Source organism: Emericellopsis atlantica, assembly GCF_019669845.1.
Source record: "Emericellopsis atlantica unplaced genomic scaffold F5Z01scaffold_12, whole genome shotgun sequence".
Taxonomy (NCBI): Eukaryota; Fungi; Ascomycota; class Sordariomycetes; order Hypocreales; family Bionectriaceae; genus Emericellopsis; species Emericellopsis atlantica.
This window is the reverse complement of record NW_025764714.1, coordinates 316,473-342,899: the sequence shown is the minus strand read 5'-3', so window position 1 is coordinate 342,899 and position 26,427 is coordinate 316,473. Positions and strand designations below refer to the sequence as shown.

Here is a 26,427-nt window from a genome sequence, read left to right as displayed (position 1 = left end):
CCCGACAGATTCAACGTCTTCCCGAGGTCAGGTCCTATGAAGGAAAAGTCACAGAAATCGCCAACGGGCTTCCTTAGACCGGTTACTCCCGTGGAAGCGAGTCCATGGTGCGTCGCACAAGATCCGTCATTGTGCGTCAGCTGCATTCGGAGCGGCCAAAAATACTCAACACTCAATATATCTGCAGTATGTTGTGCTACAGTTCAAAGGGGGGCTGCGGCAGCATGCAGATACCCTGGTCTCGCGTGGCCTTGCGACTACATGTACGTACCTCTCAACATGCGGCAGTCCAGCCCTCTTAATTACTATAGTACTATCCGCAACACCCCCACACTAAGAGTTCTTGAGCCTTGCGTTGTTCATGAACGAGATGCAGGAGGACGAGGTCACGACTTGCCAGCTTCTCCGCTTGAGTACATGACGGATACAGCCACCTGTAAGCTGGGTCTTCCTCACAAAGATCCGGCTTCACAGCGCCCTGAATGCCTATGTCGTTCTAGCCTTGAGGATGTGTACCAATGGACAGCAAGGGTCTTTATAATTAACGTAGCCTCGCGCATCCCCTCCTTCCCAGGTGAGAATCAGTTGGTTCGACTGTAGGCTTTAGGTTAGAGGTTCGGCTACGTGCAGTGGTAATATGCAGTGGCGCCGGCAATACCAGCAATGTCAGACTGCCGCGCTTCCGCAGACAGATGCGAGGGTGTGCGAAGAAGTGTCGACAACTGGACAAGACTTCTTCATCGAGGTTATCTCTGATCAAGCCACATCCAGGGTCCCTCTCCACTGCAGCTCGAATCGTGGGCTTGATTCAACTGTGTGTGCCCTTTGCACGCATAATGCACGTGTCCGCAAGTAGGTGCGGTCAGGAGACATGGAGGCTAAGGCGCCCTCAAGGACCAGAACCACCAGGTGGGAGGCTCTGATTGTCCTTGTCGTCGGCATCTTACCTCTGGACGCAGCATGTCGCATCGGAGCACTCGGGCGACCTGGAAATGGGAACGACGGAGGAAAGGAGAGAAGAGACAACATTATTATGGTGGGGCGGCGCGACAGAGATTTGGGGACTTGCACCGGGACCCCTGGCAAGAAAGCTGATAGGCTCTGGGGGCGCTCGTGGGGGTGAACGCAGAAAACGGGACTTGTCTCCTTGTTCAACACTTTGGGCTTCGAGCTGTCAGAAGCAAGAAGGCAAAGTCGATCATTCGGAACCTCCCCATGCGTTTCAGGTGGCATTGAAGCAGACAGCGAAGCAATTTGATAACCAACGAAAGCAAAGCTCACCATACACCACGGTCGGCGATCAGCAAACATCCGTCAGTCGTTTGATGCTCTCTTGCCCAGCTCCCGCCATTCCAACCGCACGTATATACTTAGTCTAATAGAAGATCAATGAAAGTAGCGATTCTCGAAGCGAGGATGTCGCTTCTTGACGCAGTGGCCCGAAAAACGTCGCATTGCGCAGAAATGGGTTGCGGCACGCGGGTTTGTCGATGTCAGGATTGGGTCTGACCCTACGCAGGAACTGGTGTAGTTGCTTTTGTCAACTAGCCGTTTCGGAAGAAGGTTGGCTAATGATGAGGTCACGAAACTTGACGAAATAACATGTATTAACTAGGTAATAGGCGACCTATGCATGGACATGGATGGGCCAGGTGTCCTAGCGTTCGTTGCTTTTCCGCGAAGAAGGCTGCTCACTTATTACTTCTGGGCGGGGCGCATGCCTCGAAACGATGGCGCGCAAACGTCCCAAAGGCCATGATCGCGGTCTGGCGATGCCGCAGAGAGTCAACTTGTCGATGGCATATGGGCTCGGCATTTCTTAGTACCTTACTTTACCTTATTGTATTGACTTGACCAGCTCACCCGTAGCAAGTCGCTCCTTCACTAACGTTACCCTACTAAGGTACTTTAAAGTTCGAGGGGTGATTGCCATCCAGTCCCCACACTTCCTTCCCTCCGCATCTGCAGCCACGCATGATCTCAGATTCTCAGTCGAATCCGTGATTGTTTCATTAGTGGTCGGCTCCTCTGGAGTTGGTTGTTTGCCCCAAGTGATCCGCGCACCAATCGGCCAAAGCTCACATTTGTTGTTGATCTCCCCTGGAAATCCGAGTCCCAGGATCCCCTGTGCCGTTACTGGCATTGCTCCAGGCTAGACCCTCTGTCGATTCTTACTCCACACTCGAGTCGAGTCTCATCACGCCTGGGTGAAGATCGCATTCCCCTTCCTCGCCCTCGCAGGCAATTAATTACTTACGTTCACGAGTGTTTGGGTCCAAGGATTGAAATCCTTCACTCACTATGGCCAAACAAGTAGGCACCTAAGCTATGGCACAAGACAGACAGAATCAATCGCTTCAAATCCGGGACTGATCCGACTGATCAATCCCATCCGTGCCTAATTTGCGAGTGATGACGACTTGGATGGCCTTGGCCGTATCGAGTCACCGCCTTTCCTCAAAGTATGCATTTCGGGACAAGCGTGACCGCCGCGCCGGGCGTGGAGGGTGAGGCGACTGGAAGTTCCGCTGGCCCCCTTTTTTTCCTTTTCGTTTCTTCTCGTTTTTGGCTGCTGAGACAACATGGACATGACAATCGCCCTGCTGTTACCCGATCTGCCAATTCCCGAAGTCGGGTGACCACAGACGGCGCTTACCGATGCCTGCGCTGTCGTGGCGCGCTCTTGTCGTTCTGAATCTCCTGCCAGCGCAGCGACGGTCAGCCAGATTGGCTTGCGCTGGCCCAAAGCTGGGGATCTAAAATCAGTTACCTGCCGACATGTACATACCTACTTAATTAGTAACCAGGTGCCTGCCTGGAGAGGACCCATCGCTACTACCTACAATCTATTTTCCTGGTTACACCCCCCTCTCAGGCGGACCCCTTGCTCTCTTCCTTCCAACTAGTATGTCGTCCACGTATAAAGGCAAGTGACACCCATCGACGAAGCTACCTTAGATTGCCATTAGATCTCACTCAAGCTTTTGGATCTTTCTGCATCATCGCTTGGGTCACACGACTGCCACTTCACTTATTCCAATTGGCACAAGAGTTCCACGAAACTTTGCTTCCCCAAGTAGGCTCAGACACTTGACAGCCAGCCCGCCCTGCGCCCTCGACTGTGTCCTGCACACGCTACTATGACAGTCAACAACCCCATCAGCCAGGGGGATGCCCGCCGTGGCACTCAGGAACCCTCCTCAGTTCTCATCGTGGGAGCTGGCAATTTCGGTGCCTCTGCTGCTCTGCACTTTGCTAAGCAGGGCACGCCAGTGACCTTGGTTGACACTGCCCACTACCCCAACCCCAGGGCCGCCTCCCATGACATCAACAAGATTGTCCGCGGTGACTACCCGGACACGCTCTACATGGAGATGCTCCGCAAAGCCATGCCATTGTGGCGGAAGGATAAGCTCTACAGCCCGTGGTATCACGAGGTCGGCATGCTGAGGGCAGACCCATCGGATTTCGGGGACAGGAGCATGCAGGCTTACCGGGAGGTTGGCATTGCGAACGACTCGCGCTACATGACTGTGGAGGAAGTCCGGGAGCGCTGGGAGGCGTACTCGACCTCCAACTTTGACGGCCTGAGCAAAGTCTTGTACAACCCAACGGTTGGCTTTGCCGAGGCTGACAAGGCACTTGGTGCGGTCGTGCAGGCGGCCATCGACGCAGGCACCCACTATGAGATTGGCGAAATGTCATCCCTGGCACTGGGGCCCACGGGAGAATGCAGGGGCATCCATCTGAAGGATGGCCGCACTCTGTATGCCAGTCAGATCCTCATGGCCACAGGCGCGAGGACACCTGCCCTCCTAGCGCAGAGTGCTCCGGGAAACAAGTATCTGCACATTGGTGACCGCCTGGTGGCCACAGGCGCCGTCAGCTTCCACGCCAAACTTCACGGCGCGCAGAAGGACAAGTTTGCAGCTGTCCCGGTGCTCAAGAACTGCATGCCGCAGGTGAAGGGTACGTACTGCACCGTGCCTGGCACTTGTCGAGCGCTTGCTTCATGATACTGACCGTCCGTGTACAGGTGAGGGCATGTCTATCCTCCCAGACGGGACAATCAAGTTCAACTGCGACATGTGCTTCACAAACTATCAGACATTGTCTGCCACGGGTGAGAAGATGTCTCTGGTTCCAGAGAGCAACTTCTTCAACACGTGGACGGACCGGAAGTTCCTCGACTTCTTCGAGAGACGTGCGCGCATGACCATCAACGGGCTCTACGGAGACGAGGTCAAGCATGTCCCCATTGATGCGTACCGGATGTGCTGGTAAGTTGCCCGCGATTGCTTGCTGCTTTCCGCGGGACGCATGACACTGACTCGGTTCCCAGGGATGCTTCCACGCCGACTCATGATTTCCTCATCACGGCGCACCCTCACTCCCAAAATCTCTACATCGCCACCGGCGGCTCCTTCCACGGTTGGAAGTTCCTGCCCGTCATCGGGGACTACATCGTCCAGCTAATGGAGGGTACCTTGAGCGCTGAGCTCACCGATCGCTGGGCTTGGGACAAGAAGGGCGGTGATGGCCACTCTGCGAACCCCACGTACCAGGTCGCGGGCGACTTACAGGACTGGACTGATGACATTGAGTATGCGTAGGACCCCATGACAGATTACCACCATGGGATGGAGGGGAGGCGGAGGCAGAGCAGCATGCAGGTCGTCGACTCCACCGCCTGGCTACGTCGTGCGCACTTGGCATCTAGCATTTACAGCATCGGCACGGGAAGTTTTGTCTACTGGGGGCGGTAGTGTATTGTCTATCGCCTCGATCACTCACTTTTTGGAGTTTGGGTTGTCTTTGTCTTTCTTCACTCGAGGCATTTTAGCATCATCTGGTGGGTATTAGCAGTCTCCTTTCCCATTTCAGATCCTGGTCACAGGCTATAGAATCAACAGTATGCACTTTCCATGCTTCTGGTGCCCCTGTGCCTTGGTTGATGGCTATAGACAATCAAAGAACCGGCTAGGCCTGCACAGATGTGATGACGACGACATGCCTATGCATTGCCCAGGTGATGATTAGTACAATCCTACATTTTGCTAGGCACAAACAACATGTGCGTATACGTAGGACGCCTTTCCCTGCTGTACAGCAGCCCCGCGGCTCGCGACTCACGGCTCGTGATGGTGAGATCGATCTGTGCCCGTACCCAGTACCCATGCACACGCTGCCGATCCCCGACTTGGGACCGTGGGCCCGTGGGGTGGCCCGTGGCCGATGAAGTGAACAAGGCACGAGTATCGGAGTATGTACATAAGTACATCCATGGATTTGAGTTTCTTGGTTAACTTTAGAGCTGCTGGACTGGGCAGAGCCATGACTCGGCGTCCTGCGTGCGTCCTCGCAAGGTTGGTCCCCCCAAAGAACAAGCGTTGGAGACCTGGCGGTGAAGGAACACGAAGACTGACTGCCCGGAGACGAGTCGGAACGGGTAAGACGGGTCCGGTCCGGATTCCCGTTCGTCACATGAGTAAATGGTAAGTGGGAAAGTGGGGGAGGGGGGATGATCGTGCCCAGGCGTGCTTGAACTTTTGACTCTTTTGAGGCCAGCTACGTGGATAGCAGACAGCACAGGCAATGCTCTCTGCTACCTGGGGAGGTAGCCATGGTTCATCACCGACCAGGGCAAAAGCGAACTCAATGATACGTTCCCAGTGCCGCCCTGGCCAGGTCAAATTTGTGGTTGCGGAATTTGCTCCTAAGTACCATAAGACGACAGGGGTGGGCGATGTTTGGTGCACAGTGCGCAGGCCTGACGTCGCTTGTGCAAGCTAAGACGCTGCTAAGTTAATCATTACGCCTTGACGTTATCAACATAAGCAGCGACCATTCCCCAGAAGTCGAGCGTGCCCTCGAGTCAAAATTTATGACTACAACATATTGGAGGGCAAAAGGGCTGCCTCTATCGAAGCGTTGTTATCTCGCGCCCAGCACTCCCTCCAGACCTACGATGTACGTAGTGGATGAATATTTCCAGTGACATGTACGCCCACGACCTACCCTGTGCTGTCCGCGTCCGCATCCTCCCACACACATGCAAGCTGCACTTGCGTGTAGCAGGTTTCGCTGCACTGACCCGTATATATCTTCCGGTGTGTCGATTGCAGTGCTAATTTTCTACACATGGCCCGGATAGATTTGCATTTACGGTGGTTGGACGTGGTGATAGTTCAATAGTTGCCAAAAGCAAGGATGTGTATTGTCAAGCCACGTCCAATGCAACTCCAGCGCAAAGTCGAAGACACCGGAGGAAATAACCCACCCATAACGATGAGAGGTAACGTGCGCATCACCTCCATGATACACATCCCACGCTGCTTCTCAAGTACTACCCAATACCTGACCACCTTGATCAGTATATGGGCGCCCAGCCCATGCCTCGAGATCATCGGGAGCCGCCGGCAGTTACCTCTCACGGCCACGAGAAGAGAGTCTGGTAAGGCATGCCACTCCTCCGATTGCTTTGTGGTTGCCCCATGGCTGATCGTCGTTCAGATGGCTTACATTTTGTGGAATGATCTCCGTGGTGCTCTCTGCCTGTTTGGAATGATATGTACGCCTTCTAGGAACACCCGCTTCTCGAGGGCGAGGGGACCCCCCATTGCCCACAATTGCCGCTAGACTCATCCTCTTAGGAGAAGTATAGAAGCACGGCAACTTACACCTCCGGCTGTCTGCTGTCCTGGCCATGCCCAGATCTCCTGCAGTCACGCACTTGGCAACCTTCTTGAGAGGCTTGCAGCACAAGGTTCAGCTATTGTGAATACTGCGTGTCGGTCGATCCCGCGCCGAGACACGTCTTGCCGCGATAGCAGTCACAGTCTGCAACAAATATCTGGCTGCGTTGTGCATCGAGCTGCTCAACCTACCCCGCTGATCTCAAGGTCCGGCGGGCGAGAACAACATTCCATGTGAAAGGGTCTGCTGTGAACGTACAGCGCGTACCAACACACAGAGTCTAAAGTCGTGCTGACTACTCGTTCCAACAAGTGTACCGACACAACCATCGTCTTTGTGGTCATTAGCTCTTCAGGGTTGTGGCGAAAGTTCGACCACCGAGAGGAGCCGGAAATTCGGTCTGGACTAGAGGCATCCAAGAATCCAAGCTCACATTGAATCCCACACCAATGTCATTGAGAGCCTCGAACCAGAGCCTTGAAGACACCATGTTCTCCAAGGCGCAGAGCCAGCTGAGAGAGACATGCCATGACATGACGCGAGCAGTCGATGCCCGTTGGGACGAAATGTCGAGTCTAGAAATCCTTAGCAAGTCTTTAAAGAAGTCACCGCAACGCGATGCTGGCGTGCAATGAGGTGAAGGTCATTGATCAAGTTATCGTGAGCTTGCCCACTACTAGGATGTCAGTAAGTACGGATGAGAGCAATGCTCAAGCTTCGCACCGTAGGAGCCTGTATACGCTGCTGACTAAGCCGAAGTAGGTGCCAGTGGCCAGCTGCCAGACAGAGGCGCGTCACAGCACCGGAGCCTTGTGGCTCCACTCAAGGGATTGCAGCCAATCGTTTCTTCACTATGCCCTAGCTTTAGCTGTGGCTCAGGCGTCACTTCCCACCTCCGATTCCACTGCCTTCGCATTTGATCGACTCTGATGCCATCATCAACATTCGACTTTTCGTACGAACGCAATCTCTCCGACCCTTCGAGTACTGCAGATCGGCAGCGGAAGTAATACTCACTCCCATTCGAAGGAGAATTCGTCCCGCGAGCTGCTCCAAGGCGGAACTTTTACGTACTCGATCGGATCTAGGTCAACATAAAGCGATCACCACGCGACAGCAGCAATCATGGGCTCCGACCCTCAATACGCCAAGTGGCCCTTGCTGCCGCTGTCGCAGCATGTCTTCACTCTCAGCAATGGCTACGCCACTAGCAAGGCGCAAGAGGCTGCCGCCAAGGCACTTCAGAATGCCATTACTGAGGACAAGATGGCACCCTTCTACCGCTACTTGGCGCACCCTACGACCGGTGTTTTTAACAGCGTCGGAGAGGGCAACTCTAGTGCTCCAGGGCGTCCCTTGAGCAGGAGGACTAGCCTGGTGGGCATGGTGGCCTCGAAGCCGTCAGCCACTATGGTGAACCTTCCGTGGGATGAGGCGTTGTACAACCGGCTGGTGCAGGACAACGAGAAGGAGCTGGCGGAGATCCAGAAAGAGGAAGAAGAAGCCGTGGAGCAGGCCGGAGACACAGAAGTGACAGCAGCTAAAGGCAAGCGTGCCGAGTTCTGGGCCCGAGTTGGTGACAAGGTAGGGAGTCACAGCGATCTCAGCATGTGCGAGCCGAATGCTGACACCAAGCCAGGACAAAGCGATCGCTGCTTATGAGAGTGTTTTCGAAGGAACGGGCATCCTCGGTGCCAAGATCGATCTCGTCCTGGCCATAATACGGATGGGCCTCTTCTATGGCGACAAGCCTCTCGTCAAGAGGCACGTCGAGCGTGCCAAGACTCTCGTCGAAAGTGGTGGTGACTGGGACCGTCGAAACCGCCTCAAGGCCTACGAGGGCCTTCACCTCCTCACTGTTCGCTCGTACAACCTCGCCGCCCCATTGCTCCTCGACTCGCTCTCCACATTCACCAGTTACGAGCTCTGCACGTACTCGAATCTGGTGATCTACTCCGTCCTGGCGGGCTCCGTGTCTCTCAAGCGTGTGGACTTCAAGTCTAAGGTAGTTGATGCCCCCGAGATCAAGGCCATTCTTGGCGATGGAGAGGACAGGTTGCTCGCACTCAGCGGCGCCCTTAGTGCAGGGCCGGGCGCGGACGACACCGCTGGCAAAGATGCCCCCAAGGCTGCCACGGCCGGCGTTGTGAACCTGACGACTCTTGGCAGTAGCACCGACCAGCCCGAGGCGGAGATGGCGATTGACTTCAGCCCTCTTGCGCTCCTCGTCAGCAGCCTGTACACCGGCAACTACAAGACTTTCTTCCAGTCACTCGCATCAGTTGAGGAGCAGTTCCTGACGCAGGACCGCTACCTGTCGGAGCACAAGAATTGGTTTGTGCGCGAGATGCGCCTCCGTGCGTACCAGCAGCTTTTGCAGAGCTATCGCGTTGTCGGCCTGGACACCATGGCGGTCGACTTTGGCGTGACCGTCGACTTCCTCGACCGGTAAGTGGACCTTACGTGAGCTTCCCTTCAAGATCATGCTGACCAAATTCAAAGGGATCTAGCCAAGTTCATCGCCGGCGGCCGCATTCCATGCACAATCGACCGCGTCTCGGGCAAGGGTGTTATTGAGACCAACCGACCTGACGACAAGAACAAGCAGTACCAGGACGTCGTGCGCCAGGGTGACCAGCTGATCACCAAGCTACAAAAGTACGGTCAGGCTGTGCGGTTGAGGGGCAGCGAGAGGGCGTAGGGGATATATCTACACTTGAGCTAGACATGGAGCCCAGTTTACTCCGTATGACGTGAGATGAATAGACTTGAGCCGAGACAAGCTCGCACCGCGCATGGCAATACATTTCATGGATCGTATCATTCGCACACAGGGGAACGAAATAAGCACCAACGTCTTTTTACTTTTTCATTTTACTCCCAAAGGGCGTAGTCTACCGGTACTTGTCCATGAACTCATCGTGGAACTTGACGATCCTGCCGGTCCACTCTGTCCCGGGTGCCAGGAAAGTTGTTCTGAAGTGCAGCGACCCATCCTTCTGACCAAAGCCCGAGCCGGGCACGACGCAGATACCCGTCGCCTCTAGCAGGCGCATGCAGTAGAACTCATCGGGTGATCGACCCTCGGCCGCGGCGGCCTCGCCAGCCTTGGGCGGGACGTTGATGGTGGGGAAGAGGTACATGGACCCCTGGGGCTCGCCGCACTCGACGCCTTCCATCTCGGAGAAGGCCTTGTGCAGGGCGTTGGCGCGCTGGCGCAGCCCCTCAAAGATGCCGCTGTGCTCCTTGTCGTACAGCTCGAACGAGGGGTCGCCTTGGCGGGGCGGGTTGACCATCATCTCGACAAAGCACTGGCCGATGACGGGGGCGCAGAGCATGATGGAGACGAACTTGTAGATGTTGGCCTCGACCTCGGGGTCGAAACCGCAGAGCTCAAAGTAGCCGCCGCGGTGGCCGCACTCGCCGACCATGCCCTTGGAGATGGAGTGGAGCGAGGCGAGCTCGACGCCGTCGTATTGGCCCGGCTTCTCCTGCTGCATCCTGCGCAGCACAGCTTTGAAGCTGTGGAACTTGCCCACAAAGACGTTGGTCTGGTACACCTCGTCAGCCATCACGACCAGGTTCTCCTTGGCGGCGAAGTCGAGGATCTGGCGGATATCCTCCTCGGGAAGGGAGGCTCCTGTGGGGTTGCCGGGGTTGATGATGACAATGGCGCGGACGTCAGTCCCGTCCGCCTTGGCCTTCTCGTAGGCGGAGCGAACCGCGTTGATGTCGGTGCCCCAGTTCTTGGCCTCGTCGAGGTAGTACGGCACGCAGGTGGCATCGAGGACAGAGAGCGTCGCCGTGTAGAGAGGGTACTGGGGAATGGGGACCAGGATACCGGTGTTGGGGGAGGCGCAGATGGTGTGTAGGAGGGTGTTGACACCAGACGAAGCACCGGCCGACAGGTAGATGTTGGCCGGGTTGGCGGGAAAGCCGTCGCGCCCTGGTTCGCTAGTTAGACAAACCATCTCCGACGCCGAGGGTTACTCACTCTCGAGGAACTTGGCAATGCTCTCCTTGATCGCGGGGACACCATTGCTCGCGCTGTAGGCGCCCACGGAGCCGACGTGCTTCAGCAACCACTTGGCCCTGTCGACGACATCGGACTTGTAGCCCAGCCCGTTGAGGAGGACCTCCTCCTTCTCGAGCAGCTGGGGGTTCTCTAGGATACTGGCCACCTGGCGGAAGAAGGTAATGGGCTTCTGATCCAGCTGCTGGGGATTGCCAATGTTGGCGTTGATCACATCGTCAAAGGGGAGGCTCTGGGCCTCGCCCTTTGCGACAAGGGCCTTGAACTCCTCCGACTTGACGGCCAGCTCACCGCGAACGGCGTACTTGGCCGCGCGCACGTGCGGGTTGATGTTGTCGACCGTCAATCTCGTCATGGTGGGCGTTGTTGAAAATTGTCGGTGATGGTGGGGTTCGAGGAGTTGGCGCTGTTGACAATGTCGCTTTGGCGGGGCGGCGAGGGGTCGTCGTCCTAGGACAGTTTCTGGTGTAAGCTAAGGTAAGCCTCTAAGGTACTTGAACGGTGCCCTCTTCCAGGTTTAGTGATGGGTGGTCAACAGAAGTCTGGAGCCCGAGATGTGAACGAGGAGCGAGAGAATAGCGCTGCTTCGAAAGGATGCCGGGAAATTGATGGCTTTTGTGGTAATGGTCAAGTCAAAAGGAGAGTCGCCTGGCTGTTATCCAGGGCGCTGTGGGGTGAAGACTGGAGTCGGGAAGATCAGGAGGCACCTTGTTTCGTAATAAATCGCTCTCTCCTGCATATATAAGTGCAAGACCTGTGTATGATTGGCGATCATGCACACGAAGAGTCATAGAAAGAGGATCGCGCCTTCAAGCTCGCCCTCTCCAACTTTTGCCTTGTGAGGGTGTCATGGCATGGACATCCCACCTTCGGCTTCATCCGAGATCGGACTGGGTCCGGCGGTCGCCACCAGTCGTAGGCACGCGGGAGAAGCCAGACGGGATGTCAACCAGGGGAAAGGAGAGGTGATAAAGCAGGCTTGCTCGGCAGAGCGATGCAGAAGCAAAGCGACTGCTTTGATGTTACACGATTCTGTGACTATACGCGAAGGTGGAAGGCTCCGGTCTTCCACGGCCCCACGGTGGGTAGGTAGGTAGGAGTAGTAGATGATGATAATGACTTACTGACGAATCTCGAGGCGAAATCATTGAGACGACCCGAGCTCAGGCTCGTGGTTCCTCTGGCGCCTCGCGCCACGGTCTGAAGATTGCGCGCGGTCATTGTGTCCTCGTTGTCGGCGAGTTGAGAGCTGTAAAGCAGAGACGCGCCCACGCGGTTCTCGCTGCCAGATGCTTCTCAACGATCGCACCAGAAGTCAGCGACAGGAGGCTCACAGGCACTTTGAAGCGTGCTATGAGAATCGGCCACGAACAGACCTCAACAAGCCGACACAAATTCGTCGGTAGACGTTGAATGATTGAGACGTTGGGGGCACTCGCGTACGCGCCCCTGCTGCGCTCGTAATAGGTCTTATCTCCAGTCGTTGACCGCCGCCACACAGCGGCCTCTTATTAAGTTCTTAACTCCAGGTAGTGCAGGTACCTGCCGCTACCACATAGACACACAATCAGCCTCATATAATAACAAGTCTCCCGCTCATCCTCAGCCTGCAACATATGATTGGAAAATGCATCGTCGGTTGAGCGAAACGGAAATAATATTGCATATATTTCCATGCTAACCCAAATGCGCTGTTGCTCCATTCTCTTGGTTCATGAGGTGGGTCAAGCCCACCAGGTACCGTAGCCGGACTTTCCTTTCGCCGAACCCTGACAGGACGAACCGACCTCACCTTGAAATTTACCCGTGACGACACGAGTCACATCCATCACGACCAACCCGCAGCCCTTCGCTCACCATGGCCAAGGCAAAGAAGTCTCGCATCATCCTGGCGCGGCTGGTATCCATGGCACAGACGGGTTACTTCTACACATTCAAGCGCCCGCGTGCGGCAAAGCCTCTCGGTCTCATGAAGTACGATCCCATCGGTATGATCAATCCCCCAGACCCTCGGCGACTCATTCCTGTTTGGCTGACCATTGGTAGTGCGCAAAAAGGTCCTCTTCTTGGAAACGAAAAACCGATCGAAATAAAAGATGTCTCCGAAGCACGAAATGGCATCATTGACGAGCTGGCGACCCTCACGCGATCGAACGGAGCCATTATAATGGGAAGAGGAACTTGTGTATTACTATGATTGAAATGTTTGGAGTTTGGGAATAGCACAGCGCACACCGCGCATGTACATATGTTTGTACAAAATTTGGCGCCCACGAATACAACAACATCGCAGACCTCGATTCTTCTCCTTCATCATGCTCACCTACTCGGTACTTTGAGCCTGCCACACAGCAACAAAAATGTTAGCAAAATTCTTGGGACGCGCCGAATCGCGTCGTCGAAAAGGATAAAGAGATGCCCCCACCGCAGCAAATGTTCTTGATATCATGGGTGTCTGATAGAGATGTGACAGTCGGTATGGATACTTTACTCCGCTAGGTTGCGCTGCAGACATTGGCCAAGGACATTGAGACGTCGACTCTTGGGATCCTTTGCAATTGGTGGTTGCTGATGGACGGGAAAGGAAGCCAGGTCCCCAGGCGATACCTCTTGCGAACCTTTCCTGAATCGCTTGCCGATGTCGTGGATGTTGTGACCTTCGATCGAAAGACTTCGTTTGCCTGGCAACCCGAAATGCTTGGACTTTTGCTCCTGCGCAAAGTCTTTCAAAGCTGGTAAGTCTCGGCCCTGTCCGGTCTGCTCAGCTGACAAAAAGCCATCACGAATCATGTCAATCTGCGCCTTCGAAACGATGGCAGGGTTCTCTGCGACTACCAGTCGGTTGTACTGGGTCTGGTTGAGATTGGCTCGGACGCCGTTGTTGTCTAGACGCTTGTCATTCTCGCCCGACTGCACGCTCCGCGTCCGGCGGAGGATGGATCGAGGCTTGACTGGTTGTCGCCTTTGCCGCTGCTCCTGCTCTACAGCGGGAGCGCACGAAGGCTGTGTGAGAAGGACAGGGGTGTTTACCCTGACTTGCTTTGCAAACTTCTCGACATCCAAGTCATCAGCTGACTGTTTCTCTGGACCAGGGACTGGAAGCGTTTGCTCCGCTTTCACGCTGCACATCTCCTTAGGCTCAGCGTCATTTCCTCTGGGATGGCCATGGCCTTCAGCTGGAGCTGGTGCTGCTTGAGATGCGTTGCCTTTCAAAGCAGCCAGCTGAGATACTATCCAGGTCTTCTCCGTGGACAAGTAACTGGATGTGGAAGCGATGATTTGGTTCATGCGCGCGACGGCCCCGAGCTTGGCTGCGGCTTCTTCGACTCTTGGAACGCGTGTATTGGCCAGCGATCGCAGATGGGCGCGTAGCGCATCAACGTGATGGATGTCTTTCGCCCACTTGTCCTTCAAGGGTCCGGCCTCGGAAGCTTCTTTCTCGAGCCTGGCGATACTTGTGGTCAGGCGCATGACACGCCCCCTCTCCTCACTCAGCTGCTCCAGGACCCCGGCCTTGTCCCAGGATTGCTGCGCGTTGTCAGCCAATCCATCGATGCGAGCTCTGATGGTTTCGAGTGCTGATGTGCCCTTGTTGTACATTTGCGTGGTCCAGCGTCTCTCTTTCTCCAAGGCCACGTCCACGGCCTTACCAAACTCAATGGCTACCGTCTCGGCGGTTCTGCCACTCGCGTCCGCTGCAGCCGCGCGTGCGATCTTGGCTGAGTAGTCCTCGATGAGGATTTGAAGCTCGCGCTCGCGGCTATTGAGCTTCTCGTAACGCGCGACGAATGCTTCATGCTGCTCATGCTCGCGGGATAAGTGCTCGTGCTTCAAGGTCTCTAGCTCGTCACACTTGTTCTGATCGAGCTTGTTGATGATGTCCTTAAAGCCTTGCTCGCTTCCGGCTGTGGCTGTTTCGATGCGGCCCAAAGACTCCTCCATCCGTTCCACGGCGTCAACCTGACCGAAAGCGCTGAGCTGCTCGTGCAGGCAGGCATCGAGGACCTCGGCAATTTGTTGGCCCCATTTCTCTGGAAGGCCTCGGTCCGTGATATTCCTCTTCAGTGCGGACTCAAGACTGCTCATGTTAGCTCTATTCCGTGCATGGCTATTGGCGTGTCAAGTGCGCGCACCGATATGTCATTTTGTCCTCTGTGCTGTTGAACAGCAATTCAAGGGCTTCCTGGTTTGGAATGTCCTTTACGGCAGTAATCAATGCACTAGTAGTGTCGTTGATACTATAGTCAAGGTCAGCATCGGACGTGTCGACAGGCAAGAATCTTTACAGGTCAACTATCTTATCCCAACCCTTTGAGACCTTGTCAAGATCAGCATTGCAAAAAGCGTCAGCCAAACGCGCTAGCTGTGTCGCCATTGTCTGGCGCACGTCCCTTTCTCTGTGCTCTGCAGCGTCGAACTGGTTCTGCAGATAGGCAGCGTTTTGCTTTTCCTGTTGGAAGAGCTTGCGTTGTTCATCCAGCTCCTCTCTGAGATGGGCGATCTGGCATCCCTCTGAGTTGTCGTCAGCAGTCTAAAAATACGATCAAGATCTGGGTTTGTCATGCTCACTGAGGTGTGCTTCTTTCTCAAGCTCCGCCAGTCGCTGCTGGACGAGAATTCGCATCTCCTCGCGCTTCTGCCGGCTCAACTGCAGTGCCTCGTCTACGGCAGCGGTCTTCTCATTGCGCTCTAACTCTGCCCTTTCCAGCTCAATTTTCAGCCGTTTGCAGTGCTCATTTGAGCGTGTATAGAGATCTTGCTGTTCCTTGATTGCTTCATTAATCTTGGTCTTGCAAATCTTGTACTTTTCGCCCAACTCGGCAGTGCGTACTTGGGAAGCAGACAACTGTTCGCGAAGCTTCCTGATTTCAGCAGACATTGCCTGTTCCTGCTTAGATGACTCATTGCGCTTGACTTGGAGCTCCTCAAGCTGATCTTTGAGCCCTCTTGAAAGAGACTCTTGGTTGACAAGTGCGGCATGCGCTTCCAGTAGAGATTCGTCTCTTTGCATCAGGATTTCCTCAAGCTTCCCGATGTGCTCTACTGCTTGATTCTTCTCGTCTTCGCAGATCTGTATACAGACGTTCCAGTGCTCGGCCATCTTTCCCATCATGTCCTCTTTGGGGCGGGATTGTCTCATCAAATAAGGCTTGGATATTGCAGATCGCTTTCGTGAGACGTTGCTGTTCCGAGAACCCGTGCGAGTCTCAACGTCACGTCCTGATCGGGCATTTCGAGGTGCATGATGGGTGTGACGAGTTGCAGGATGGCTTTTACGTTCAATAGATGAGCGTTGACGGGTTTGAGCGGGAGTTTGGTGAACTGGTACTTCAAGGTCTCCACAGACGCTTGGGGGTGAAGTCTGACAATGACTGCTGCTCGCAGAACGCATGTGACGTGATAGGCCGGATTGGTGAGTGTTCTCGCTCGTCCCATCGCGTCTACTTTCCTGCGAGGGGCGATGTACCTTGTGTGTTGTTGTACCTGGTTCTCGATGGTGTTTGAGCGAGTATACCACCTCGTCCTTGCACCGAGACTCTTGCGATCTGCCATAGATGTGGCTGTCCGGCAACACCGCTACTCTTGGGCTCAAGTCCAACATGCTGCTCTGAAGGCTGCTGACATTGGCCACAGGTGTGACGGTGGAGTGGCGAATGGATGAGCGTACTCCTTCCATGATATCGTCTGCCCGTTTGGTGAAATGCGGGGAGCTGAAAGCTGTCAAGAGAGGCGATGTTTTCCCAGCGTCGACCCCTTTCTTGGGCGATAGCGCTGCGGCGTTGCAGTGCTGGCTTCTGACCGATCCACGAGGGGAGCTTGTCAACAAGTCAAAACGCATCTCTGGCAGATCCAGTGTGCCATCATGTTCCCAAGAATGCTGTGGGCTATTGTTCTCAGGAGACACTGCTCTCTTCTGCTCATCATCTTGATGGGGGGATTTGTCTGGCTCTTGTTGTTCTTGGGTTTGTTGAGTCAAATCAATTCGAGGTTTCGGCGCAGTGCCGCAGTATTGACCTTCCTTTGGAGGCGCTTTTCTTGCAAACATGAAGCTATCTGCTGCGTCCACCTCGGACATGAGGCCTTCATGAGAAAGGAGAGCTCTCTTAATGACGGGTGTTCGCTTGGTGTCGTTGGGTGTTGCTCTGGCTACAGCTTGGCTCGGCAAGTCCCCCAGCTCTCCGTGATCAACGTCGCCGAAGGAGGCAAAGTCGAAGGGCGGTTCATGCCGGTAACCGGCTGGCGATTGAGGAGGCATACCGGACGAGGCCTGTTGCTCAGGATTCCTGAACCTGATTCTGTGCGGACGTTCCCAGGTTACTTTACGGGAGAGGAGCAAAAGTGTTGGGCTCAGAATGATGCAGAGCAGATGATGATAAAAAAGAGATGCTCTCTTGAGGGAACTACGGACTACCTTACCAAACTCTTCTTTCTAGCTGGACGGGGCAGGAACCATGGCCGTCATCGCATTCCTTCCCTCTAGTGAGGCAGAAGGCAGGAGCGACGGTTCTAATCCCACAGATGTTCAATCAGGCATATGAGTAAGGTAGAAAATCGGAGAGTGAACATTCGAGTAATTGGAGAGTGAATCGGCATACGAGCTCGTGGAGATTCCCCGGTTTGCCCTGGGGTGCTATTTTGACTTTCTGCATGTGTTGTAACTTGTCCCCCCACTGAAGCCTGGTGTCGCTTGCACTTCAGTCATCTCGAGCGCACACCGCTGTTCGAGACTCAGACTACAAACAGGTGGTTCCCAAGTCCCAATGCGAAGAAAGCTTCTATCCGCGTGCTTGGGCGTCAATTTAGGCTTCAAAGTTAAGTACCTGGTATAAGTGAATGTTGACTGTCTGCTTGCCGCCCCCGATCTACGCCTGGTCTTGGCACATCTCATGACACACGCAGCAGCCCTTGGCAATGAACCCTTGGCCAGTTTACAAGACCAGAAAGTCTCAAGTGCCAGCCCTCCACCCGGCAGAGGCATAAGGGGTGACCCAATACTGTGGATGGCCCCGTCACACTGCACGGCGTCAAGTCGCGCAGCATCTGAGCGCTTACATCTGATTGGCTGCGTGCCTGACGCCCTGGGCGCTTCCATTTGGCCAGAAGCCAATCATCCCGTCGTGACCGACGTCTCGCTTCGTGACTTGACTTATCTTTGCCCCAGGACTGGATATGGTGGGCGGTAAAGACGATTGAATTGGCCTTCAGAGTTTGCGGGGCGCGTATGGGACTTGTGACTTCAGATTGGGTATATACCAGAAGGTCAGAACGACACCAGTTCGTATCTTTCAAGTACTCTACAACATCGCTGGTATCGATACAGACGCACTTTTTTCCTTTGGGTCTCCCCGAACTCCTCGCTGCATTAATTCCGAACATTTGCTACATACAAGACAGAAATGTTCATTCCCAGAGAGATCGATGAGAATGGAGGTCAGCTGGCTCCCGGTGTTGGCTCAGGCACGGAGGCTGGCGCCTCGGGAGACTCTGGAAGCTATGGCATCTCGACGGGCGGACTGATCGCCATTGTGGTCGTGGTCGTCGTTGTGGCTATCGTTGGAGGTGAGTGTCATCGGGAAATGCATGGCTGTACGGCATAGCTGATTCGCATAGCCACCATGGGCGCCCTGTTCTTCATCGCGAAGAAGCGTGAGTGGACTATGAGGGAGACCTTGCGACGCTCGGCCCGTAAAGTCAAGACTGCCCTCACACCTCGGCGCGCCGAGTTTCCATCACACCTCAAGGACACCCATGCCTCATCATCGCGTCGACGACAGCACACGCGGCTCGACGACGTCCCACCAACACCCAGGCTGCGACCCGAAGATTTGGAGAAAGGCAGGACCAAGACTATCATCGAAAGCAGAGGGCGCAAGTGAGATGTTTTGCTTGGCTCGACAACATGGCAGACTGGCCGTAGGCTGTGCCTATGTGCCCTTGGGGGTGGTTGATCCATCCCGTACATCTCCTTGATAATTCTCGTCCTGACGCGGCGCTTGCGGCTTCGGGATACTGTAAAGTTCAAACGCCATGGAAATGCAAAGTATTTACATCTTTCTGAATGTGTTGGAGCTGGCGCTTCTCCTCTGACCCTTGGGCTTGTGAGAGCGTGGCGCTTCTTCTGACTGGGCGTCATTCTTCTTTGTGTGCGGCGTAAATGTGACCTGCTTGTCGCCAACGACCTCGCCCCTCCTGATCTTTTCTTTCCCAGCCTTGTGCTCTCGCGAACCCAGTGCCGTGTCTTTCGTTCGTCCTCCCCGATTCTGGGTGGACGACACGCGCATGACCACGTCGTCGTCGCGACGTTTCGGCTGGCCTGTGATTTCATCCTCGCTCTCGGAAGAGGCGTCATCATCGGAGGACTGAGCCTGATAGCGCGAGGGCGCGCCAGAATCGGCACCTGACCTGTCCACCACAGTGCTCGGGTTGAGGACCTGGAATTCGCGACTCTTCTCGTCGACCTGGAACTCCTCGTCCTCGAACATCTTGTTGAAACGGTCGTCGCCAAGGATACCAGCATTGGTGTCGACCTTGTCTCTGTTCTCCTGCTTTTTGAGGATCTTGTCGACAACCTTCTGGTTGACCTTGACCTTTTTGTTGCCACGGATGCGGCTGGCGCGCTCCTTTTCGATCTTCTCCTTGGCACGCTTGGCCCTGTCCTCCTCGAACATGTATGGGTTCGCGATGAGCTTGGCTTGGTCGTAGAGCTTGGTATCCACAAAGTAACCGTGCATGTAGGGGCGCAAGAGATTGGACTTGCCGACGAGATGGCCCAAACTGAGCTGTTTCAACTCGGGCACGGTGAGGAACTTGAAGTTGTCATATGTCTCTGTGCGTGTCTCCTCGGCCATCTCCTCGACCAGGTTGTCCAGGAATGTGCACCATTTGGGCGCAGCACCCAGCTGAGGCACGAAGAAGGCGTGCTGCTGCTTGCCCTCGTTGGCTGTGAGGATCATGCCGCTATCCCGGCACCAGGCAACATCGTTGATATCGACCACTGGTTCGACCGAAGTCCAAGGCTCGCCATCTGCCTCGTCCCAGATCTTGATAATGCGCTTGTCCGATGACAGCACCTTCTTTTCCTGGGAGGATGTGGTCATGTGGATCAGCTTCTTGACGGGAAAGCCGTACCCATGATCCTTTCTGAGCAGCGGAGTCGGGCGTCGCATATCAAAAATCTGCATCATGCCAGTGGATGATCCGGTCGCCAGGGAAAGGCCGCTCGAGCTGAAGTCCAACGCAGTGATCTCTCCCTCTTGCCCAGCCAGGACGGCCACCCGAGATTTGGACCGAGGATCCCAGAACTCGACGGAACCCAGCGATGTGCCAAAGGCCAGCAGGTTGTGGGATTCCTCCGCGATAGCTGCCGTGTTCACGCTGCCGACTCCGATGCCACCTTGTAAACCACCGCCGGTCAGTTCGTCGTCGCCGCCCACATCGACTTGATACGATCGCATAAACCTTCCCATTTCCAAATTCAAGCGGAAAACCTCGCCCTTGCCGTCGGAGTCGAGGCCCACAGAAGGGACAAGAGCCTCAGTCGAGAGACGATCGTAGACAATGCCACGTCCATAGCGAGGAAGTCGGACTTCGTAGTGACAGCCCATGGGTGTATGAAATTCGAGACGACGATCGATCTGGAGGTGAATCGACTTGGAATAGTCGTTGGACAGCAACTCGAAGGAGTGGTTGAGTGAGTTGGTATGGCGAGCGAAGGACAGGGACAGTTGATCGAGGTTATGGACATGGATCTGCGGCTTGTATGTGCCAGTGCTCATGATCCATTCGCCATCTGCGCTGACGCGAACGCAGCTGCTGGCCTCCTCAAACTCAAAGTCCTGTAGTAGCTCGACGCGATTCTGGTATTCGGGATCATTCTTCAAGCTGCGCTTCCTTCGCCTGGCAAGCCAGTCTGGGAGGGGCCGCGCGGTAGAAGCACCAGATACGGTGTACACGGGGACTTGCCCCGGATTGGCGAGCTTCATCGTCTCTGCAGTTTGCCCAGGTGCGAGGCGATTCGGGACAATGGCGTGAGAGAAAGCTGGTACCCAGGCAGGTAGGCAGGCAGGCACAGGCAGGCAGGCAGAAAAAAAGTCAAGGGAAAAAGGACCCCACCAGCTTATCGATAAGTGATGCGACAAGAGGCCAGCGCGCGACTAATTGGCGTTACTGGATTGACTCCACTGTTCCTCCACTAACTCCAGTCAACTCAACCACTGGCAGCGTCAGCGCGCCTGCTCCACGCCCAGTTAAACCTCCCAAAGGGCTCCCAGTCGCAGCTGCGCCGTGACGACGTTCCCTCTGCTTCGGAATGGTTGCCGTGTCCATACAGCCGAGCGCGACCTGCTCTTAAGCCAGCCCAGCTCCAATAACCATCATCCCTTCGTTCGGTGGCTTTCCACTACCTCACAGTCTCGACTGCACCTGTGGACATCCAGCATTACCTCTACGTCCTCGCACATTGTCCCTGTCTCCTTGGACACACGGAAACCCCGAAGCTATTATATATCACGATACGGGCCTTGTTTCTTAGCCTCGTCCACGAACCAGCGCATACGCGGGCCCCTGTAGCGCGTCGCCCGGCGTGTTTATTCGCAGCTTTGGAGCGGGCTCTAGCATTGACCTGGCTCGTCCTATTGTCGATCTGACGTGCGGTCAACTCGTGGAGATGGAGACCAGTGAGACGCAGCGGGCTATATCAAAAGAAAAAAGCGCTACAATTTTGCGGGCTGTCCGCTCATATCTGTGAGAGGGGAAGGCGTCGTGCTCATCTGTTTCAGTGGCCGGCAGAAGAAAGCGTCCCAAATTCGCAAATTCCCGGACACTAGCTGGTCGCGCAGTGGCGTCGATGAAGGGACTTCGACATGGAGACTGGCGAATTTGGGACCAATACCCTGTTGGTTGTAAGTAGCGCCATCGTCAACTCAATTACCTCGAGCTAACGCCCGTGAACAGAGCAACATCTCGTCTGTGGCATACCGAATCTACGAACCTTTGCCTGAACATCACCAAACGTTCCCTACAGCGGCCATTGACGTCGAATGCACCCTCCGAGACGATGGACATCTTGTCTTCTACGATGCCACTCGGCGAGCAATATGGCAGTTCGGGATAGAGCAGAAGGATGGCACAAGCAGCGCGCCTGCTGAGCCACCTCGCACGCTCAAAACAGCGGGATTCACGCTGATCTTGACCGAAGAGGCCATTTTCGAGCCATCAAAGCTCCAGAGAACGAGGTCCCATGCCCCTTCGAGCATCAACACTCCCGTCAGCGCGTCATCAACGGGCGCTACACAAGATCACACTGCACGCGCCACCAACCTGAGTCTATCACAGGGGCTTCAGGCAGGAGGGCATGAACAAGATGCAAAATTGGGGGACCTGATGGATGTCGATGCGAAGCCTCCACAGACGACAGTCAGGATGGCATATGAGCTTTTCATCGCAGCCATTTTATTATCAATATCGACTAGGTTCTGTCCCGCGATAGGTGCGGTACCTCTGAATTACCGCACTGTGCTACTGCCTTCGACAAGCGATCAAGGAGCCCGCGAGACTGACACAAAAGACTTGCCAAAAGGGTCTTCAATACTGGGCACTTTTAGTGCATATTTGACGACACAAGGTTCACTCATCATCAGCTTGCAGCTGTCTCTCTGCAATGGCTTGCTGTCTCTTGATAACGTGTTCGCCTCCACATATGGACAGACGATACTAGCAGCACCCTTCGGCATACAGGCAACAAACCCGCTATCCGCCGTTGCTGACCCAGGCACTGTGAGTCTGGCTCAAACACCGGCAACACAGGCCTTGAGTGTCCGAGGATTACCAGATGTCGATGAGCGCAAATGGAAACAAAATTGCATCAAAACATTGCAATCACGCGGCATTCCATCTGCTGCAATCGAAGGGTGCACCTGGGTCAGCATCAGTGTATCACGACGGCGGGTATGTGACACGAGGAGTGAACCTCGACGACACAGGGATGGCTCCATCATGGCTTTCATACCATGGCCAGGTCCTCTTTGTTTTCGTCAGAAAACGCTCGAGACGTCAACGGGAACTCGGCTCGCGAACGATACACTGAATGGACATGAGGAAAGCCACGATCCTCTTGGCAATGCTAGACGGTGGCTCTCTTGCGCCAGTGAACGAGATGGACAGATCGCGAAACGTAAAGCCATGAGGGCCGTACCAGCCTCAGGTGACAATGAGCATGCGCCGCAGCCAGGACCACCCCCGGTGGCTCCCACACCAGCTGCTCTGGCTCGCCCAGGTACCACAGTCGCCAGTGCCATGTACCCCACGCCCCCCGACGGTGTACAGCCGCCAAGTGACGTCGCTCCAATGCTCGATAGTCTGGTCTCGAGTCCCAAGAACCATGTCTCCTCGACAGCAGCTGCTGACTTGGACGGAATGAGCATCGATGGGCTCGGTACAGAGACTGACATATGGGGACAATCGGAATTTAGCCGAGAGCGGAGTGACAGTAACGTCTTGAGTGACCAAGATAACATGCTCATTGGGGGTGATATCTTTGGCGATAATGACGTTACTGAAGATGACTTCCGTTTCTTCGATGAGCAACCCGATGAGATGGACCTTGGCATTGCTGATTACGCGCCAACGAGCGACATCAGCCCTCCGAAGAACAGCATCTCTAAGACCAGCACCCCCAAAGCCGTGCACGAGACTCCTGCAAGCACCCCAATGTCCACGAATCCACCGCTGCAGGACGCCGATGTCTTTAAGAAGCCGGAGCTGAAGCACGCTAGAAGCTACATGAGCCCAGCGACGTCCCAGACCGTCTCCGGCAAGTTAGTGTCCTCACCAAAGCGCGAAGGAAGTCCTTTCAGTCCCGAGGCAGTTTTCAAGCGCGTGCGTGGGTCATTGGAACCACCAAGAGAGACCTCCGCTGCGATGCCACCACCTGGCCGTCGACGTGGCAGTATATTCGACAAGGTGGACATCGGGCCAGCGCTTCCCCTTATCAATAAAAAGTATGAGAAGGGTGGCATCTTCTCATTTGACCCGGGAGTCGCTCTGACCAAGAACCATGCACACCACGTCGGCTCGTTGCCCGAAACCGACTATTTGCGAAGGCACAGTCGACGCAATCGAAAGCTGAAAGAGTTGCCTACCCAAGCACCAGCAGCACACATGAGCCCCTTCAACAAGCAAGATGGCGGATCAGCCAGCGACGAAGATGCCAGCAGCGCGCAATCCGAGGAGGACGACACAAGTTACACATCGGACGAGGCTTTTTCACCCTCCAAGGCGACATTTAGGCGAGGGGCCCAGGAGGACGACGTTGCCTCCCAAGTGACGTCTCTGCGAGACGCTGAGGCCCTCGAAGAATCTGAGCAACACCTGGTGGTGGAGTTGCCGCGTCTTTCGAAGCCGGGCCCTGACGAGCTGCCTCTGGCGCGAATCTTTGCCGACCCTGAGCCAATGGGAACGCAACTGTCCTTGACGGACGAGACACTCGTAGCTGTCGCTCAGGTCTTGACGGAACAGGCGTCCACTGGCTTCGTGGACATTGGTGGCATGCGCGCGTCCGAAAGCCACCTCGCGCTGGCCACAAGTCATCGAAGGACACTGGCAGGTCGGATGCGCGAGTCCCTGGAGGCTTTACACGAAACAGCACCCGCATGCTTCACGGGTTGGACTCGCAACAGCCTCAAAGGTCTTCTTGACTTGCCAGACGTGCCACTCGGTGGACAAGCAATGCGGATGGGGATGAGCAATCGCAATCAAGCGGCTAGCGGACAGGAAGGCAACGTGGCGGCACAGCTGAGGCCCAGTAGTCTCTATCCCATCCCTTACCATCGCCTTGAAGTCCGCAGGGCGGAGACGAGTCTGTCCGTGCTGCCGACAGCGGTATCGTTTTGGGATAGTCTAGGGCTCGCACCAGCTTCTGGGAGTAAAGAGGTGCAGACCTTATGCATGTTTCCTCGGTGGACAGGCATGCAAGATAACGTGCGCTCGTTTCTGGAGAGTATGGGGGGCATATACGAGCTTCTCAAGCTTGGCAGCTTTGTCAGGCTCACATTGTCGGATGATATGGAGCCTGGCATGATGCCATTCGAGGTTGACCGGATATCTACGTCGCCAGACGCGAGCGTGTCCGGGCATGGCTCGGCTCTTCTCGACAGCATGAACGCTCTGCAGTCTGCCTTGGCTGCTTTGCCTGCATCGGAGGTCAACATCGCCGTGCTCATGGTGTACTCCCCTGGCAACCCGACGTCCATTGTCGAAGCATGCTTAGCGTTTCAGCAGTTTACTGAGTTGTACGCAAAGCAGGCGGCGACAAGGGAAGGCGGACCACCCGGGTTGACTTTGCAGCTGGTGTCCATCGATTTAGTCTCATCTGCGACCACGCTCGTCGTTCCGTCATCCAGTGCGTTGGTCAAGCTATGTCTTGAGCTGTACGATCGATGCGCCGCCGTGGGAGGACCATCGCCTGCGCCGGCTATCGTACTCGAGCAACCATTACCTCGAGTGATTGATTTCAAGCTCACGTCGAATCCTTCTGCCTCTTTGATACACGAAAATTCATGTTTTCACGTCAGCTACGCCTGCAGCCAGGATGAGCGATGGGTGTCGGCAGCATGGACTGACGACAGGGGTACCCAACAATCAACTGCTGCCTACTGTCTAGGTCGCAAGGGACGCCCGTTGTCCACAACAATGCACGAGGTTGCACATGAGATATGGGAAACCACCTTGGACATGATTGCGTTTCGCAAGGTTCACTGGCGGCTCATCATCACCAAAGTCGGCAACATGGACAATGCCGAAATCGACTTCTGGTCTGATCTTATGAGGACAGAAAGCAGGGCGCATGTTGCGGTGATCCTCATGACGGTCGACACCAATCCCAGTCTACAGATTGTTCCCCCCAGTGTTCAAGTGGCCGCGTCCAGCGCGGGATTCTACACGACCCCTGTTTCGACTCCTCAGAGCATCATGGTCTCGCCTGAGCAGTCCTCAGCCCAGGCGGCGCCGCCCACGCCAACCGCAACAGACGGTAACACGGATCCCGAGGCGGACGCCATACTTTTGGATTTGACGGACCAAACATTCGGTGCCGTTGTCGGCCATCGGCTCAACGTCTCGCAGACGCCGTTGGAACTCCAACCATCCCTGGTAAGCGGGTTTCTCATCAAGAAGACCAGCAAGGAGGTGGAGGAACCTCCTGTCGTGATGGAGGTCAATCTCGTGCATACAGAGGGGACGGGTCGACCTTACGAACCACTGCTGCGGGAGATGCTGAACAATTTCCGCGGCCTGAACACGTTGGCGCGATCCAGAGGCGTTGTGGACAAGGCTACGGACGTACGGCCATGGCACGTTGCTGCGGCGGAGAAGGCTGTTCGAGCATTGTATATGCTACTGTAAATCTGGTACCATTGGTATGGGTTGGCATTGATCCGGAGCACGATTAGAGCAGCCCAGGACGGTGCGGTTTTTTGGGGGGGGGGGCGTTGAGCATTCATCACGGACATGCATATGTGGTATGCGAGCATAGCAACATGATTTTGAAGAAGTAGCTCGAAGAAGTAGCATTGAATACGAAGCTATGAGTCTATGCAGTTCAAGCTGCCTTGCAGTAGACAACGGTCGCCAGATAATCATCAGGTGAATCGTAGACGAGGTTCAATGGACACTCTTTCTTTTCAGTGTCCGGCGGTGGATGG

At 55.2% G+C, this 26,427-nt stretch overlaps 9 protein-coding genes across 9 annotated transcripts; 6 read left to right on the top strand and 3 right to left on the bottom strand.

The window, feature by feature from the left end:
• The first annotated feature begins 2,918 nt into the window (after window positions 1-2,918).
• Window positions 2,919-4,806, top strand: F5Z01DRAFT_87033 (sarcosine oxidase). Its single transcript, XM_046267192.1, has 3 exons — window positions 2,919-3,969; window positions 4,037-4,280; window positions 4,343-4,806. The coding sequence occupies exons 1-3, from the start codon at window positions 3,141-3,143 to the stop codon at window positions 4,611-4,613; spliced, it is 1,344 nt and encodes a 447-aa protein (XP_046118606.1). The 5' UTR covers window positions 2,919-3,140; the 3' UTR covers window positions 4,614-4,806.
• Window positions 4,807-7,547: 2,741 nt separating this feature from the next.
• On the top strand, window positions 7,548-9,528 carry F5Z01DRAFT_86712 (26S proteasome subunit RPN7-domain-containing protein). The gene is made up of 3 exons (XM_046267188.1): window positions 7,548-8,280; window positions 8,336-9,144; window positions 9,199-9,528. The coding sequence occupies exons 1-3, from the start codon at window positions 7,822-7,824 to the stop codon at window positions 9,395-9,397; spliced, it is 1,467 nt and encodes a 488-aa protein (XP_046118605.1). The 5' UTR covers window positions 7,548-7,821; the 3' UTR covers window positions 9,398-9,528.
• A 62-nt stretch (window positions 9,529-9,590) lies between these two features.
• On the bottom strand, window positions 9,591-11,084 carry F5Z01DRAFT_673827 (pyridoxal phosphate-dependent transferase; the record flags this gene model as incomplete). Its single annotated transcript, XM_046264977.1, has 2 exons — window positions 9,591-10,642; window positions 10,691-11,084. The coding sequence occupies 2 exons, from the start codon at window positions 11,082-11,084 to the stop codon at window positions 9,591-9,593; spliced, it is 1,446 nt and encodes a 481-aa protein (XP_046118604.1).
• A 1,503-nt stretch (window positions 11,085-12,587) lies between these two features.
• On the top strand, window positions 12,588-12,822 carry F5Z01DRAFT_673826 (ribosomal protein L33; the record flags this gene model as incomplete). The annotated part of the gene is made up of 2 exons (XM_046264976.1): window positions 12,588-12,717; window positions 12,776-12,822. 2 exons carry the CDS (start codon window positions 12,588-12,590, stop codon window positions 12,820-12,822), a joined length of 177 nt encoding a protein of 58 aa, XP_046118603.1.
• A 394-nt stretch (window positions 12,823-13,216) lies between these two features.
• F5Z01DRAFT_673825 (uncharacterized protein) lies at window positions 13,217-15,830 on the bottom strand (the record flags this gene model as incomplete). The annotated part of the gene is made up of 4 exons (XM_046264975.1): window positions 13,217-14,807; window positions 14,863-14,967; window positions 15,016-15,241; window positions 15,299-15,830. 4 exons carry the CDS (start codon window positions 15,828-15,830, stop codon window positions 13,217-13,219), a joined length of 2,454 nt encoding a protein of 817 aa, XP_046118602.1.
• Window positions 15,831-16,467: 637 nt separating this feature from the next.
• F5Z01DRAFT_86720 (uncharacterized protein) lies at window positions 16,468-17,412 on the top strand. The gene has a single exon (XM_046267190.1). The coding sequence runs from the start codon at window positions 16,593-16,595 to the stop codon at window positions 17,208-17,210; it is 618 nt and encodes a 205-aa protein (XP_046118601.1). The 5' UTR covers window positions 16,468-16,592; the 3' UTR covers window positions 17,211-17,412.
• Window positions 17,413-18,126: 714 nt separating this feature from the next.
• Window positions 18,127-18,737, top strand: F5Z01DRAFT_686576 (uncharacterized protein; the record flags this gene model as incomplete). The annotated part of the gene is made up of 2 exons (XM_046265985.1): window positions 18,127-18,289; window positions 18,341-18,737. 2 exons carry the CDS (start codon window positions 18,127-18,129, stop codon window positions 18,604-18,606), a joined length of 429 nt encoding a protein of 142 aa, XP_046118600.1. The 3' UTR covers window positions 18,607-18,737.
• On the bottom strand, window positions 18,467-20,793 carry F5Z01DRAFT_86845 (WD repeat protein). Its single transcript, XM_046267191.1, has one exon. The coding sequence runs from the start codon at window positions 20,710-20,712 to the stop codon at window positions 18,775-18,777; it is 1,938 nt and encodes a 645-aa protein (XP_046118599.1). The 5' UTR covers window positions 20,713-20,793; the 3' UTR covers window positions 18,467-18,774.
• Window positions 20,794-21,345: 552 nt separating this feature from the next.
• Window positions 21,346-26,223, top strand: F5Z01DRAFT_86690 (mediator complex subunit 13 C-terminal-domain-containing protein). The gene is made up of 2 exons (XM_046267187.1): window positions 21,346-21,630; window positions 21,683-26,223. Exons 1-2 carry the CDS (start codon window positions 21,592-21,594, stop codon window positions 26,126-26,128), a joined length of 4,485 nt encoding a protein of 1,494 aa, XP_046118598.1. The 5' UTR covers window positions 21,346-21,591; the 3' UTR covers window positions 26,129-26,223.
• The last annotated feature ends 204 nt before the right edge of the window (window positions 26,224-26,427 follow it).

Coding starts and splice junctions, on each gene's coding strand:
- F5Z01DRAFT_87033 (XM_046267192.1), top strand. CDS start 3,141: ATGACAGTCAACAACCCCATCAGCCAGGGGGATGCCCGCCGTGGCACT. Junction 3,970..4,036: donor CTGCATGCCGCAGGTGAAGG/GTACGTACTGCA, acceptor GTCCGTGTACAG/GTGAGGGCATGTCTATCCTC. Junction 4,281..4,342: donor GATGCGTACCGGATGTGCTG/GTAAGTTGCCCG, acceptor CTCGGTTCCCAG/GGATGCTTCCACGCCGACTC.
- F5Z01DRAFT_86712 (XM_046267188.1), top strand. CDS start 7,822: ATGGGCTCCGACCCTCAATACGCCAAGTGGCCCTTGCTGCCGCTGTCG. Junction 8,281..8,335: donor GGGCCCGAGTTGGTGACAAG/GTAGGGAGTCAC, acceptor ACACCAAGCCAG/GACAAAGCGATCGCTGCTTA. Junction 9,145..9,198: donor ACCGTCGACTTCCTCGACCG/GTAAGTGGACCT, acceptor CCAAATTCAAAG/GGATCTAGCCAAGTTCATCG.
- F5Z01DRAFT_86720 (XM_046267190.1), top strand. CDS start 16,593: ATGTTCCCAAGAATGCTGTGGGCTATTGTTCTCAGGAGACACTGCTCT.
- F5Z01DRAFT_86845 (XM_046267191.1), bottom strand. CDS start 20,712: ATGAAGCTCGCCAATCCGGGGCAAGTCCCCGTGTACACCGTATCTGGT.
- F5Z01DRAFT_86690 (XM_046267187.1), top strand. CDS start 21,592: ATGGAGACTGGCGAATTTGGGACCAATACCCTGTTGGTT. Junction 21,631..21,682: donor GGACCAATACCCTGTTGGTT/GTAAGTAGCGCC, acceptor GCCCGTGAACAG/AGCAACATCTCGTCTGTGGC.